This window comes from Uranotaenia lowii, chromosome 2, assembly GCF_029784155.1.
Source record: "Uranotaenia lowii strain MFRU-FL chromosome 2, ASM2978415v1, whole genome shotgun sequence".
NCBI classification, from domain to species: Eukaryota; Metazoa; Arthropoda; class Insecta; order Diptera; family Culicidae; genus Uranotaenia; species Uranotaenia lowii.
In genome coordinates, this window is record NC_073692.1 from 53,733,600 (window position 1) to 53,750,910 (window position 17,311).

Below are 17,311 nucleotides of genomic sequence, written 5' to 3' on the forward strand. Positions count from 1 at the left end.
TTCTGAGTGTATAGAGGTGCCAGGTGTCCTGATTTTTTGAGGATTTGTCCGTCCTGATTTTTCAAAAACTCTTGAATTGTAATGACATTTGAAAAAAAAAATCAAAATTGTCTTTGAAAAGTACCTACTGATTGTCCTGATTTTCAAAAAAAAATGAATTTACAATTGAATGACGATTATGTTTCAACTGCATAAGTTAAGGCGTTTACAGTATTTGGTATTTCGACTTTATTTATGCATTCTCAGCATATATGCATAGCTGCATATATGTTATAACCATATCAATATACTGGTGTCCTGAAAAATCCTGATTTTGTCATCGTTGAGTCTACTTTTTAACAAAACCACTTTTTCATCTCTGGTTGGCGATTAATTATGGTGGTCAGCGGTGTTATATAAACAAATTTTTTTTTTTTTCGTTTTGAGTTTTTGGCACGGACCATGGGTGTTCCATAAAGCCAAAAACAGATTTTTCTATATTATCCAGATTTTTTAACGTCAATACAGATAAGATACAGATACCGATTTTTAAACAAATACAGATTAAATTTTATTTATAAGTTCAAAATCAAATGTTGATGAATACGTTCCCATGTATGGGCAAACCGAGTTAAATATTTGCCATCCGATAGTTGGTTTGCCGCTGAAAATCAGGCGTTGGATTAGATTCAGAAAATATTTTGTATCAGAAAATTTGCAGATTTGCAAGGCTGCATGAAGTGGGTGAAGCAAATAGAAACTCGCTGCGGCATTTTTTTACTTTTTATACAAAAAACTGAGCCGTTTTTTAAAAGAGGTAATCGTTCAAGATAAAATTTTCTGACGGAATCAACCAAAATAAACAAAACAATTTTTTTTATCTATGCTCATTTTGATGAAATTTTCAATCCTGTTCAATGAAAACTTTCTTAAAGTTTAAAAAAAAGTTTTTACAATGATCAACAATGATCATTTTCAAGACCCAAAATATGTTACGCACTAACATGGTCAGTGCGATTTAATCAGACCAATTTGACATTCGAGTGATTGTTTTTTTTTATTTTTTCTGTTTTCCATCCCTGCCTCATGGCATGCACGAAGAATAAAAAACCGAAAATTGAATCAATTAGTTTAGCTGATGGTCGTTCAAAAATCTAAACCAATGAAGAACTATGCCTTAGGAGGATTTAGGAAGAAGAATTTAAGGTGCTTTATCGCTTGGCGCACGGCACCCTTCCAAATAAACGCACTTCAATCAATCAATCAGCTTGAAGTATGGTGTATGTTTGTAAAATTTTCTATAAGCCCTTGCATTGTTACAGGACCACAGCCAATATATTACTCAGAGCCAGAATACATTATTTCGGAGAACTTTGACTTAGAGCAATGTCTGAACAATTGGTCAGAAGTCTGTGCTTTACAAACAAATCAGAGCATCATGGTAACACAGAATGTAAATGAAAAAAAGGAGAACCTAAACAAAACCTGGCACCACTGAGCGGGATTAAAAACTTAACGCACACATGCATTGACGGAATTAGCCTACCTCGCTTCACTGGATTACCCAGTTGTTCATTTGCGTTCATTCGCTCCCTTGAAAACCCGAACACTATTTTTTCTTTCTTCCACGGTGGTGGTGTCAGTTTCATCTCCGCCGCCGTGATTGATATACGCAATTTGCGAATTCGAGTTCTTCGGTCAGTTTTGATAAATTATAAGTAGTGTTTTTCTTTCCTAGAACTTGACTTATTCGTTGTTCGAATATCAAACGAAAGAAATCAGATTTGATGTGAAAACGGTGGACGCAGACAGTGAACGCCTTAAACTGTGTAGTGATGAACATATAATTGGGAAGTGTCATGATTTACAAATCGAAACAAAAAATGGATGGAAGTGCAAAACATGTATTCAGCAATGCCCATTAGATGGAGCAAATCTGTTTATGGCGAAAATGGAAGACATCGATACATCTGTGGTTGTATTTCAGATTTGCAAATTTGATAATTGGATTATGAGGAAAAGCCATTCGAATGATATGAATTTATATCCCAAATTCGGAAGCAGATTCATGGCATAATTTTCCGATTATCATTTTGGTGCCTCGAGTGAATAGATCCAATGTTACTTTCAGATTCCATCGCATTGCTATTATCTTTTTATGCAAGGCAATTTATTTTCCTATTTTTCATATTTGAAGAATGTGTTGGTGAAATAAGAGGTGTAGCTGTGTTGAATGGTATGAAAATGTTCTGACTCTTCTTCATTTTTTCATGTTCCCGACTTCCTTCCTGGGCCTGGGGCCACTGCGGGATGATCTCATTCATTCGCCCCCGGAATCATTGCATTTGTGTGTGTGCGTAGTATATTTAATGCACAGTGGGTCCGAATTAAGTTTTATTTTTCAATTGGTGATAACAATTTTTCTCTTTGTTGTTCACTTATGAAGGTATGTAAGTTTGAAATGATGTTTATGACTTATCTCGATAAAGATAACGTAAGTTTATCATAATAATTGAGTAGGTCTAAAATAAAATAAATAACAACTTCCATGAATTTAACAACATGTACTTGCATCTTTTCGAATGTTTTTCAGTCGATGATCTTTTTAGAAAGACTATAAATTCAACTAAAGCTGAATAAGTAACAGCAAAGCATCTTGGCTGCAAATATATAATGAGACAAATCTAGCGTAACATTTAAAAAGCACTTATTGTTCGATGGTTATCAAGAACTTTAACTTTTTTCACGTAATTTCAGAGATTTTCGAGTTTCGCCCTATTATTGTTTTTGATTTCAGTTACGCCTGCAAGTTTAGCCCAATTGATCGGCCGTTTTTGTTTTGGTTTTGAAGTTACGCCCATTCATCCTACACGCATAAACTACACGGAAAATAAAAAAAGGGTAAAATTTACCTTTTTGCGAGGTGAATTTTTTCCACCCCTCTTTCGAGGTAAATTTTACCTTTTTTTCATTCACCTAGCAAAAAGGTAAATTATACCTTTTTTCAATTCACCTAGCAAAAAGGTATATTTTACCTTTTTCGCATTCACCTAGCAAAATAAAAAATAATACCGTTTTCCCATTTACTGATTTAAAAGGTAAATGCTGGTTGGTTTGATTGGTTTCTTCAATAAGAATTAAAAAAATACAAAATTCTATCAAAAATTATATTTATTGGAGATAAATAAGGACTGGTAATTCGGCTTCGCATTCTTCCTAGCCGCCATGGCCGCTGAATACTCCTGCGTTGCGTACATTCATGACCTCCTCTGTTCGGCTAATCCGGTCAGGTTCGGCTTTTCCGGCTGGAGGATGACGTGGAATACACCTATAAGCTCTATGGGTCGATCTGAAACAAAGCAATGTATTATGACGAGAACCAGCACAACAAAATGATATCTAAGAAAACACTTATACCATTCTATTCCGATTTTCACATATGAGGCCCTTGGAGCCAAAGGGGTATAAGTGCATAAAAGCTGATATCGAGAAAACAGCCTTTTAAATTGATGTGTTAGGCCATTTTCCATATACTTTTCAAGAATTTGTGTTTTTCTATCAAATGAAGAAGTATGTAAAAATATTTTTAAAAATCTGAAAAAAATATCAAAAATACTTTGTAATGTGAAGAATCGTTTGGCATCATTAACTCAAAATCGACCATTTTGTCACTTATACCCCTTTGGCTCTGAGGGCCTCATATTATGCACAAAGCAAAGCAGGTCAACTTCACCTCGCGACGAGGTAAGTTTTACCTTATTTGGTTTTACCTTTTTTTCTAGGTGAATTATACTTTTTTATTCAGCTCAATTCAGGTGAACTTCACCTCGCTACGAGGTAAGATTTACCTTTTTCCTCGGTGAATTGTACCTTTTTTCCAACCTCGATTCAGGTAAATTTTACCTCGCTGTGAGGTGAGTTTCACCTCGAAGAGGTAGAAGCTACCTTTTTGGCTTTCACGATCGTTTACCTTGGCTATCTCGGTAAATTTTACCTTTTTATTATTTTCCGTGCACTACACCCAAAATTAAAAAAAAGGCAAATTTAGTAAAACACACGGAAAATAAAAAAAGGTAAAATTTACCTTTTTGCGAGGTGAATTTTTTCCAACCCTCTTTAGAGGTAAATTTTACCTTTTTTTCATTCACCTAGCAAAAAGGTAAATTTTACCTTTTTTCAATTCACCTAGCAAAAAGGTAGATTTTACCATTTTCTCATTCACCTAGCAAAATAGTAAATAATACCGTTTTCCGATTCACTGATTTAAAAGGTAAATGCTAGTTTGTTTGATTGGTTTCTTCAATAAAAAATAATTTAAAAAAACACAGTTCATGAAAAAATTGGTATTTATTTGAAACAAATAGAGACTGTTACCTAATATTTATTTTTGAAATATATCACCGTGTTCTTTAAAAATTGTTGAGTCAAGTCCTTTGTTCGCCAAGCTTGTCAGGTCCGGCTTTTCCGGAATAATATCTGAAGGCTGACGGGAATACAACACGAAGCTCTGTGGGCCGATCTGAAACAAAAGCAAAGTATTATGAAGAGAACCAGCACAACTAAATAAAATCTTAGAAAACACTTACCATTTTGTTCCGATTTTCACATATTGTGCACGAAGCAAAACTTGTTCCTAAACGGCAAAACAGCTTAACCTCAATAAACGGATTCGTCAAATAGTTACTTTTTTTCGAGATGATTTGTACCGTTTTGTTTAGCTCAATCCAGGTCAACTTCACCTCGCTACGAGGTAAGTTTTACCTTATTTGGATTTACCTTTCTTTCAAGGTGGATTATACTTTTTGATTCAGCTCAATTCAGGTGAACTTCACCTCGCTACGAGGTAAAATTTACCTTTTTTGGATTCACCTTTTTTCTGTATTGTACCTTTTTTCATTCTTCGTTTCAGGTATATTTTACCTCGCTGTGAGGTGAGTTTCACCTCGAATAGGTAGAAGTTACCTTTTTGGCTTTTGCGAGCGTTCACCTTTGCTGTCTCGGTAAATTTTACCTTTTTATTATTTTCCGTGTAATTAGGCCGTTTTGTCACACACGGTCAACTCGGTTACGCCTTTTGGCTTTACACGAATAGAAAAATTCACTCCATTTTGAATAGGCGTAACTTCATGTTCCAACGAAAATGCATCAACAGGAAGTTTCGCCTAATTGAATTTTATCAATTTTTTGAAAGTTTTAAGAAATTTTAAGATGAAACCGCGTTTGATAGGTAAAGTGCAACCGCGTGCATTCGGAATGACTGTTAACTCGATTTGTTTACATTTGGCAGTTTCGCCCTTTTGAAATGTTACGCTAGAAATCAATTCAATATGACTTAAGCGTGTGCTACCAGGCACAGGTTTAGTTAATAGATTCTATGAAAGCAGCAAGTAACAGCATGACAAAAACTTAGAAATATGGCTTGTAGCTGACTATTTTCCATGCTCCATGTTATAAATACGAAATTAGAAAAAAACAGATTGGAGGAATTTACCCATAAGGCTAAACTTTGCTTGTAAAAATAACGAAACTTTTTATTTTTGACTTTACTATATTATTTTATCTAGTCTACATTTCGTAATTTCAATGAATGTTTATTTTGTCGCACACATCGAATGAAATTTGTAGAAGGTAAGTTTAGGAGCAATTTTAATTCATTCTGTATAAGCATTGTCCAACTCGTGACAAATCCTACTAACCATACCGTACATGGAATTGGCTTTGGCAACGACTTGTTCGATATGTTTCGGAAAACTAAATTCTGCATCCAACTCTACGCCTAGATCTTTAACTGTGGATTTTCTTGTTACGGAACAGTTGTTTTCAAGATAATAATCGTGCAATATGTTGCTCATTTTTCTTGAAAAGGTGATCACGCTGCATTTTGAGGCATTGATTTTCAAACAAAAATTGCTGCAACACTCAGAAAATTTGTTAAGCGCATTCTGTAGAACCATACAATCCTTCACGCAGAGAAAACTTGGATTTTGAAACAAAACAAAACTGACTTTGATTCAAAACACTCAGTTTTTTTAATCAAACTCCTGTTTTCTTTGAATCAATGAATTCTCGTTCTGATTCAAATGAATAATTTTTGAAAGAAAGAATTAATTTTTTGAACCGAATAATTTTGGAATTTGATTTTAAACAAATTCTTTGATTCAAAAGACATTTTTTTCAATTGCATATGTCTTTTAAAACAAAGTAAATTTTCTTTCAACCAAAGAAAAATGTTTTCAACAGAAAGGAATAATTTCTTTAAGTTAAAACTTCAAACTTAGAAGATAATTTGGATTGAGCAAGTACCGAATTTCGAATTAAGTTTCGCCGGTCGTGTTAAAAATCAAAACTAGTGAATCAGAGATAGCTATTTAGGAGGATTCAGGATGAGGAATGCATACCATGGTAAGTGCGTGTTAATCCATTAGTCAAAAAGTGAATATTTAAGATTTTATATAAACTTTTACATTGTTACAGGACCACGGCTGATTCCGCCCAAAATCCAGCGGTCTGATTATCTTCGGGCCGATCTTCAGCGGCAATCACCAGTTGGATGACCGGAGTTGCTTCCGGAAGTTTATTGAGCGGTCCAAGAAGAATGCCCTCAGGCCAATATTTAGGACCGGTTAATTCCATTATAGTGAACCAGTGTTTGTGTTAAGCTTGTAATAAAAATGAATTTAAGATGTAAATTGTTTCTTTTTATTGTTCAAAATTCCTAATTGGAACTTCTGAACAACAGAAAATATTTTTTCCAATTGGAATAAAAGGAAAATATTTCAATGAACCAATGCTTTTAAATCTAAATCTAAATTTCATTGTAGCAAACGAAAACAACTTTGCATCAAATGAAACTGTTTTTTGTTTCAAAGCATTAAGATTTTGACTCAAAGATTTTTCAAAAGAAAAATTCTTTGAAACAAAGGAAAATGTCCTTGAACCAATGGAATTTTTATTTATCCCAAAATCAAAGGAAAAAATCCTTTGTTTTTGCGGCACTTTCCTTTGAAATAAAAAATCTTTTTTCTGCGTGTTGGGATACCAAACAGAAAGGAACATTTTCAAATCATCTGCGTAGATCAGCACAAACACGTCACGCGTCACTTCGGGGAACTCGTTCATTACAGTTATAAAAAGTAGGGGTCCCAAGTGACTCCCTTGTGGTACGCCGCTGTTGACCAGGAATATGCTGGATCTTGAATTCCACACAGAACTCTTTCTTTCAGGTATACGAACGTATCCATTTAAGACTTACACCGGTGATCCCATTTTTGCGCAGCACTGATAGAAGAGCTGATAACGTTAAAAGCTTCAGACATGTCTGTATATATGACACCTACTTGCGAGCCCTGTGTCATCCATTGCGAAGTTCAGGAATCAAATTCTGCTAAATTAGTTACAGTTCATCGCTTTTTTAAAATCCATGCTGAACATCTGACATATTTCTATTTTGAAGGAATAGTAGCTGTATCTCTGTCCAATCTAGTGCACGCAAAATGGTAAAAATTTGTCGAATGCGTTCAAAGTGATTCATAAACTAAACCATATGGAGAGGAAATTTCATGAACAAAAAGATATAAAAATCATTTCAAAATTTGGAAGGGTCTTCGGTTCACTGCTCCATCTGATTCTTTTCTTTTATAAACGATACTTACTACGCTAGGGTGGCCCAAACTATACGAGAATCTCTCACTTTTGCCAACATGCATCGAATACACATTGTTTTCTGAACTAAGATGTAATTTCACACTTTTACTTCCAAAGACTACAAGGTTATAATATATGAAGTGTAGAAAGGAGGTTTTGTCAATCTTAAGGGTGAGCGGATGAAACTCCTTGTTCCAAATTGAACGGGAAAATAAAGCTATTCGGTGTTGGTTCAGCATACCCTTGAAGGACTTACCTCTCTTGTACCCTTGATAACTTTAATGTCGTATCATTTTATGATCTTTGAAGAAAATGTGTGAAATCAAGTGTAGATCCAGAAAACAAAATTTCAAGCTTGTTTCCTGTATTGGAATTTAACTAGTCAACTATGCTAAGGACATTTCGTTTTTTTTTTCAAGGCAAGTTTTTTTTAATTTTTTTTTTTTGTTTTTTCCGTGGTTTAAGCAGTGCTTTCAAGACCGCTGTGCCAAACCGGACTTATTCATTTGTAGCCCACTGACTCACCAAATACAATACTACGGCGATAGCGCCGCCTCACTTGCACCATCATCAGATTCTGACTGGAAACTGGAAACGTTGGGCTGGCTGGCTGGTCGTCACCACTACGCAGGCATTGATAATCCTCCCCCATTCATATGCAACACGACCGAAATCAACCAACTTCCAGTCAGCAGACTGACTAGCAACGAAAGAACTGCACTGCAATCTTTCGACAAGAAGTCGCTTCTTGCTTGGCTGGCATTGTATCGGTATGCAGAAGACGTGAATGGTCGGTCGGCTTTCCCCCAGAGACGCAAGTGACAATCGTGGTCGACTGTTGTTTACAAAAGTTTCGGTTTTGGTTTTCGTGAATACCTTCCCACAACACGGACTCGGCAAGCGGAGGGTCCTTTCGTTGGTGGACTTCGAACAGTATAGGCGTCGTCCCAGATGATCGATTCGCGAACCGAACAGTGACACACGCATACAAAAGCAAGCATTTGTTCTGGCAAAAACTTTTGAAGACTGTGTCACCGAATTCCAATGGGAATTGTGTTTTTCCTTTGGCGAAACTTGTAAGTGGCTTTATTGATTTGTTATCAGTAGCGAGAAGTGTCGTCGTGATGTTTAGAAGAACGTTAGGTTGAAAGCCAGCCAGAAGTTATATCAAACGAGACACGAATGGTGCTCTTCCAAGGCGATTATGAATGTATGAAAAAAACGAAACAAGGCGAACTGCGAGAACGAAGAAGAAAAGTGTGCGGAACCAGTCGAGTCAACACGTTCCTCGCGTCCGGACTGGCCCGTCTTCGGGTTTGTTTATCTTGACTCCGTGAAGATATTGTGGAATCGCGGGATGATTTACACCTAGTAAATGTTCGTGCTGGACGATACCGTGGTGTTATCAGTTTTGCCATATAACCACTCGTGTTGAAGATATCGATCCAATTCCTCCTTCAATTGTAACTTTTTTTGTATTGAAATTTCAGCAATCTGAGGCCATGCGTTAAATTTTTGAACAGCTTAGATAGAATAATTCTTGAGTATAAATAGTTGTGCTAAATATTACTAGTATAAATCAATCTGTTCGCCGAAAAGTGATAACAAAGTGGGAAGGAGGAACACCGCAGGGGTAAATGTATCACCAGAAGACGTGCTCCAGCGAAGGAAAAAGTGTACGTGTTGTGATCTAGTAGGTGGGTGGCTAAATGAACCGAAACATGAAACGTCAGTTGGAGAAGTTCAAGGAGGAGCTCAAGTCGAACCTGACGAGGTGAGTAAAATGAATCATCGGTAGAAAATCATGGGGTTCAGGGGTTTTTAAATGGGTTACTAACTTTGAAATAAGAAAACAATGTACCTGGTCATGGTTTGAGTGGGTTTGTGTTATAAACTGTCAAAACTCTAAGCTTACAAAAAGTCGTTGTAAGAGCAAACGCACCAATACGGGAGTATACGCGGCCCGATTTTGCTCATTTCAGCGGACCGATTTTGGTATACACACTCTTTCGCGCACCGGGTGGAAGCACACGCTAGAAATTATTAAACCATTTAGGTTTCAAAAATAACCATTTTTGACCTTTTCCCGGGAAATGTCATTTTATGAGTTCTGCATGAGAAGTCATAAAATGACTTCTAGGGGAGAAGTTCGAATATGGTTATTTTTCAACCGAATGGGATTCTGGAGGTGAAGTTGAAAAATGGTTATTTTACAACCGAAATTGAAATGAGCTACTTTTTTAGATCCATGAGGATTTCTCATCAAATTTTTAATAAAAATCAGAGTTTTTCAATTAAATATTCTTATTTATTACATGATTCACAAATAAAAATAAGTAGGGGAGAATGAGGATACTTGATCCCTGGGGATACTTGATTCCTTAGCTATATCTCGAAACTGGAATGTCTTACAAAGATCAAATGTTCTAGAAAAATGTGCTAAAATGAGCAAAATATCAATGCTTGTAGTTAAAAAAAATTTAACAAAATAATTGTTTGAGTAATTGACCTTTGTTTGAAAAATTTCACAAAATGTAACTTGAAGATCTTTTTTCATCACTTTAAAATGTTCCTTACTTGGGAAAATTATGAAAAAAATATTTGTTCCAATGTATCAATCGTTCGAGCGTAAAATGAACTTCATAATGCCATATTTTCAAAGCAATGGAAAACTCTCAACTTTTTTCAGAAAAAGTTTTCTAAAATGTTGATTATGGGTACAATTGATCCCCTAGAGTTGGGTACAATTGATCCCCCTTCCAAACGGCATATTCTTCTTCTGAATTGATCGTTATGATTGCTGATTACGAAATTACTAATATTTATCCAAAAACTAATATTTTTCAAACAATTGACTGAAGAAAAGAACAAAAATAATTCATTTTCTCTTAACTATAGATAATAGCGCCTTTAAGTATGCAATGTTATTAGCGTTAAGACAAAGTTATAGAATTTTCTTCTTATTTCAGCTATAAATTGTGAAATGAAAACAAACATGACCAAAATAGTCAATTAACATTCTATCTTGGGGTTTTGTTTGATTTTCATACAAGGATCAGGGCTTCCTAAACAAAAGATCAAGTCTCCTTCAATAGGGGATAAAGTCTCCCCTAACTTTAGAAAAATCGCAATTTTTTTACTCCCACGAAAATGCTTCTAGTTCATCAACGGGTTCAAGTATCGTTCTAATTTTTGGAGCATAGAAACTTGAAGTTACAAGCTGTCAGAAAATGTCAAAAACGGTGGGTTGCTAAATTTTTCCAAAAAGATATGGTGAAAATAAAAAAAGGGGATCAAGTATCCCCACTCTCCCCTATAATGGCATTTTTGCAAAGCCTTATACTTCTCCGGTCACGATAGTCATTCTTCCGATGATTAACTGCACCACCTCCTCCTCTTCCTGCCCGATTCGGGTCATTTCGTCATCGATCCCTCAAGAATCCTTCGTCACCTGCGTTACGATTCCCCCGGAATGCTGATGGCCCTGTGACAACAATTGACCTCTCTTCTGATTCAGCTGCAAGCTGCCGTTGTATCATCCGGAAATCTGTAGCTGCTCCTGCTGTTGATTTGGAAATTGATTGTGTTGTTGATGAGGGCCTCGCCCAGACATTTCGAGCTACCGACAGCAAAGAAGCTCCTGCACGGCCGGTGTTTTATGGACAGTTCGATCGGATTCTGCTTTCCGGAGGGTAAGGAAAATGACCCGGAAGACCCGCAATTTCAGCATCCTATTGGGGATCAAATAATTCGCATTAATTTCGAGTATCTCGCATATTATTCATTAAGGACTTACCTTCAGCAAGAAACATTTGCCGTATAATTTTCACTTCTAGCAATACAAAATGGATTAATTCCTAAATTCGTTTATTTTTTTCTTCCGAAAAACGCACCCGGCTGCAAAAGCAATAATTTCCAAAATGGCGATAAAGAAATACCATTTTTTCAACCATTTTGTGGTTAATGCTTGAGAACTATCAAAATGGTTAAATTTCTTCCCAGAAAAATTCTTAAAAAATAACCATATTGAAAGTTTGTCATCAAAAACAATAAAATGGTTATTCTATAAACATAAATGGTTAGATAAAAATGAGCGTGCATATTATTTTTAAATTGTGCATTGCACTGAGAAAACTTTAACAGAAAATATTAAATTAAATTTACTGATCGAATAAATTTTCGGAGTCGATAGTTTTTTCGCTTCAATTTCGGTTATTATCATTTTTATTAATAATTAATTATTATTATGCATAGCGATTGTTGGAGGTTATTCGACGAGTTAACTGTTAACTATCCGTTATGTGATGCCAAAGTCGACATGCTGGTTGAAGATACCATACAGCAGCAACAGGGCCACGCAGTTTCGAGCGACCAGCAACCGGGTCAGGTTGTGGATGCAGCACGAACTTTTGTGCAGTTGCAGCCGGAATCATCCGAAATTCAGCGGAACTTGTGCGAAATATGCCAGCTGCTGTGGAGTTCCACTATCAAACAGGAGGTTTTTCGCCGCTGTTCCAAGACTTTGGCTTCAGTGAGTCGGAACCATTTTCCCTGGTGCAGCGCAGCGAGAAGGAGGATTGTATGCGTCATTGCCCCGGTTCAAACCTATCTGCTAAAGATACTGCTCATGGCCCCGGTCAGACGGTGAAGTTTTTTCTTCTATCTGCTGCGTACTTTCCCAAGCTGTACGGAGGGTAGAAAAAAATTAAAAACAAAAAAAAAAATCGCTAAATAAACAGTTTTTTCACTAACCTTTCGCTTACGTTGATGTTACTCGATGCTGGTCAATTGCAAGTTCTGCACTGTTCAAAGATATGCTAATTCCGACGACCACTCGGCTGCAAAGATCAAACTCTGGGCCACCGATTCCGAGGGCCTAAATTTTCACCTCTTTCGAGCCAGCACAGAATACTTCCAAAATGGCTCTATATAATCTTTGACACATTTCCGATCCCCCCGCGAACAAAATTCCGTCCGCACATTCGACCGAATCAAAAGAAGAGCCACAATGGCTTAATTAATTAACAAATTGTTTACCAAAATTACAAAATTTTAATAAACATCGTTTGTTGAACTTGCCTTAATTGGTAGATTTTTTTCAGTGCATGTTTGCTCTCGCCCCTTTCTAGTGAGCAAATTTGGTGATTTTGTCGGTCCCGACGGCAACGGCCCTATTTTGCTCACCCTCATACTAACCCCCGGTGCGGTATGAGAGTGATCAAACGCGTGAGCATTTTCACTATACTCGCGATTGCTGCGGATGCCCTAATGTAGCTCTTTTCCAAAAATTTGGTGAATTCACAACCCAAATTTATGTTGTACCAAATGTTGTTTCGTTTCGTTCAAAATGTATCCTTAAAAATTTCAAATCAATGCATTATTGCCATGCATTGTCCTTGTATAAGTTGGAAACCTACATTGTAATTTTTGAGCGAATCATCACACTTCATCATTCAAGTGTTGCGGAATGCTAATCCAACCAACACCCAGAGGCCTCATTTGCCTCCGAACTGCTTTGAAGAAGATACGCACGTACCTCCATCATACATGGATATAGTGATAGAGAACCAGTCCGATTGAAGAGACTGACATTACCCGTTGATGTTATTGTTGATGTTACTGCGAGTGATTGAATAATCTCTGCTCTTGCTCAGCGAGCCCCTCCCAGAACCCCACAGCAACCTCGCCTTTTGAAGTACGTCTTGACTGAGTTTGCCGGAGTGTATGAAGTTGTTGCAAACAAGTAGAGAAGAAATGAGGTAAACCCAAATTGATGGACACCGTTATCATTCCTGTCGACCGACCGGTAAAGCGAAGTGACTCAAGCAAGAATCGTTATCGCGCTCTAGGTGCACTTGAGTTTCGAGATTGTTGGAAATGTAGACGACTGTCACATCGGATCGGGAGGTGGCCTTTTTTTTTGAGTCCAGAAACGGTACGGAAACCTTCAAAGGCATCCCATTCTGGAACGGAACGTTTGCCAAAGTTCACCTTATCAATTGAGCACAATCTTATCAAAAAATGGCAGCCCCCTTTGATAAGCAGCAAAAATTGGAATTGGCAGATATTTAGAAATCCGGTTCCACGCGTTTCGTCGAAGATTGATTGATTTTCTTAGACCACCCAAGTATGATACCCAGCAAAACCCGTGAATTTTGCGTTGCCTTGGACTGAACCGAGAACTGCTTCAAACATATTCAAACAATAATCATTTTTAAGTGTATAGACAAAGAAATTGTCGGGAAAAGTAAGGGTTTTTCAAAATTGCCGCCGACCTTGGCCTACAGGATAGCGTTTAATTCTTCTAAGCCAGCGGTCATGAGATCGAATCTCGATCATGACATACATAGTTCGCTTTCATTGGACTGGTGGTTTTAGCATTTGTAAGATGCTAGCCATCATATCCTCGAAAGATGTACTCCTTAGTATTAAGTAATCCGGATCCCTTCAAAGAAACATGAAGTTTTACTGAGATCCTATATGTGTGTGCACGAGTCAAGTTCTGAGCCATTTTTTGTCAAATTTTTAGTCTGTTCACAACACTCTTTTGAAAAGAAATGACCGTCAGGTTATTTTACACATCACACATCGCAGCAATAAAGCTCAGTCTCACAATAGCACATAAAAAGTAACAACCATGGTTGGTCGGTTCTCCTCAAACAACAAAGAGAAGGGAGAAAACTGCACTGTTTTCAGTCTGGCTTCCGAGTGCAATCCTCTTTCGCTGATCATGCTCCCAGCGTTACAAGATCTACGGATTTCTCCGGATTTTGATTGAGCGAAATTTTCGTTACGTTTTTTATTTCACCAGTCCCTGATTTTTGAAAAAAAAAGTTGGCAATCCTGGTCATACACCTCAGTGTAAACGGAGAAAATGTCATTTAGTCTCCCATCACACAACGTAAAAAAATAACAATTTCTTCCTTACTATCAGCGTTGGCACATTAAAATTTTTATTCTCATTGGAACAAAATTTGTTCAAAATATGCACGAAAATATGAACCAACAACCAAAACGATCATCAGTGCAAAATGTAAAAAAAACTGTTTTTTTTTATTTCGTTTGACTGTTGGTACCATTTCTGTGCTCTCCAAATTTCAAAACGCATATTTCTAATCAAAATTTATTAATTACCTAAAAGGTGTTTTAAAATCCGGAAGCTCACTACTTATCTGAACAAAATCCTAAATATCTGCCTTGCCTTCTGTGCGGACAGAAAATGTACAAAAAATAATGCAAAAATCTGTACTTACTCAGATAAATATGTACTTGTGGCAACCATGCTCATTGCTGTTTTGGATTTTTTCCCTTGATGAAATAACTGTCCAAGGTAGTCAGAAGTTCCAGGTGGATTTGTCAAAAATCCCGACATCGCGAAGATAAAAAAAAAATGGATTTTTTAACACATCACTTAATTTATGAATTATTTTATGATTTATCAAAAATAGTTTTGCAATACCTCGTTAGGCACCCAGCAGTGGTGTCAATTGAATTTATTGTTTTTCAATGCCAGAAGACATACCCCTGTTGAACAGCTTATAACTTTTTTGCGTAATAAGATACAAAGTTATGGGCTTCGACAAAATTGTTCATCGGAAAATTTCCTTCAAAGAATTTATAAATTAGCAAAAAAAAACATCCGCAGGCTAAACTCCAAAGAAGAAACAAAAGTGATGTTGATTTTTTAGTACGAAATATTTAATTTTTCCAAACAAACTTAAAAGTTAAAATATGTAAACGTTACTTAAAAATTCTGCTAAAAATCATGGATGAGTTTTGAGCCAAATCGGAGCTTTTTAGACGTGTTTTTTTCTTGCTTATTTGATTTGTACACAGCACGTGGTAATAAATGACGCCTAGATGTGACACGGATTGGTATTTTATCAATCGAATCAAAACCAACTGAAAGATTTGCAAAAATACTTCCATATTTAGTTCGTGTTAATGTAGGTAGCATTCGACTTTTCATTCAAGGAACATTAGAACATGTTCAAACGTTTTCGACAAAATTGTTCATCGGAAAATTTCCTTCAAAGAATTTATAAATTAGCAAAAAAAAACATCCGCAGGCTAAACTCCAAAGAAGAAACAAAAGTGATGTTGATTTTTTAGTACGAAATATTTAATTTTTCCAAACAAACTTGAAAGTTAAAATATGTCAACGTTACTTAAAAATTCTGCTAAAAATCATGGATGAGTTTTGAGCCAAATCGGAGCTTTTTAGACCCCTCCTATGGAACATTCCACATCACAATGACTGATCTTCTTATTTATTAGTAATAAATTGTTCTTTCGGTGGAGACGAATTATCCTCTTCCCAAACGAATCGTACAGGTTACTCTATTTGTACCTTCACTCCCTTGAAATAGTCCACTCAAAGGCTGTTCAGAGCTAATAATTAGGAAATTCGGATCAAGTTTTGATGTGTGATAGTTCGCTGCAAACGGGCTGTGCCACGCTACATAGGATGGAAGATTACATCATACATCATACAAATCGGAGCTTTTTAGACCCCAGGGCTTAATAAATTCAAAAATGACACCAAATCAACTCAGTCTACTGTAACAGGATCTTCTTCTTAGTCCAGGGTGTCTACAACTTTTTCATTTTGAAGTTCCCGGTTTTCCCGGTCGCGATTTCAAAGTTTTACATGTTTCGATTAATAATAAAATAAGCAAGAGTGGATGACTCTATAATAAGCTGAAACAAAATTTCATAAAGGTTCAGTTCGGCTCGGATTCCCGAATCTGTTTGAAGCCGGCCTTCACATATGTTTCGTCGCCCATGATACAGTATTCAACTTTGGTCAGCATGTTGAGGTACAACATCCTGTCACGGGTTTAGCAGGACTTGTTCTGCTTCTCGTCGCGATTGGGGGCCTTTTGTACCTTGAACGTTCGAAGCCCAGCCTTAGTTTTGGACTTCTGGACAAAACTTCGGCTTAGGTGCAGCTTCTTAGCCGCATCCCGATCGGAGGCGTTCGGGTTTCGGTTGAAGGCCCCAACTACGCGGTTGTGATTTTTGGTGTTGTACGGAATACTTTTTCCTTCACTTCTGGGCTTCCGATCGGTGGTCAATCGAACCGCGTAATCACTCGCGACACCGTGTAATTCGCGATTCCCAACGTTTTAGCAATGGCACGATGCGAGAGATCCTTGTTCTCGTGCTGAATGCGCAAGATTTTATCACGCACGAGCTGTTCTTTCGACTCAATTTCCGCGAGTTTTGATCACAGGACTTTAAAACTTGCAGGATCTAAACAACGCACTATGAACTAAATCCATCCCAAATTTGCATTAAATTTTACCCAACGATTAAAAAGTTAGAGCAATTTCATAGTGTGACAATTTCATCGTGGACAGCCTTTAATTGGCAATACGTCGGAAAGTCATTTTTCTTTTTGAACATCCTTTAAGTCTCTGGAATTGAGCGCTTTTATGAATTTTCCAAGAGACGACCTTGATTCCCAACGATATTACCAATTCACATGCCTTCTTGAAGCGCGAAAATGAAATTCAGAATTCCCGGCTTTGCCGGTTTCCCAGTTATAATATGTGGATATTTTTCTGTCCTACGGCATAAACTCATGAAAAATATTCCTCCAATCCACACGGCCCATGGCAACCGTCCTCCAACTTTTCAGGCTCATCGGGATTGTCTTGTTCTTCCGGATTGGCAGCGAATACAT

The 17,311-nt window shown here is 36.9% G+C and overlaps 1 protein-coding gene across 4 annotated transcripts in view; it reads left to right on the forward strand.

The window, feature by feature from the left end:
- Positions 1 to 1,607: 1,607 nt before the first annotated feature.
- LOC129740950 (uncharacterized) overlaps positions 1,608 to 17,311 on the forward strand; it is an 82,110-nt gene continuing 66,406 nt past the window's right edge. Inside the window, exons 1-3 of one of the 4 annotated variants that reach the window (XM_055732609.1) lie at positions 1,630 to 1,954; positions 8,092 to 8,699; positions 9,114 to 9,397. In XM_055732609.1, the coding sequence (XP_055588584.1) occupies positions 9,333 to 9,397 (65 nt within the window). In that variant the 5' untranslated portion in view covers positions 1,630 to 1,954; positions 8,092 to 8,699; positions 9,114 to 9,332. Of the gene's footprint in view, positions 1,955 to 8,091; positions 8,700 to 9,113; positions 9,398 to 17,311 lie in introns of all 4 variants that reach the window. The other 3 variants (XM_055732608.1, XM_055732610.1, XM_055732611.1) reach the window with 3 other exon arrangements.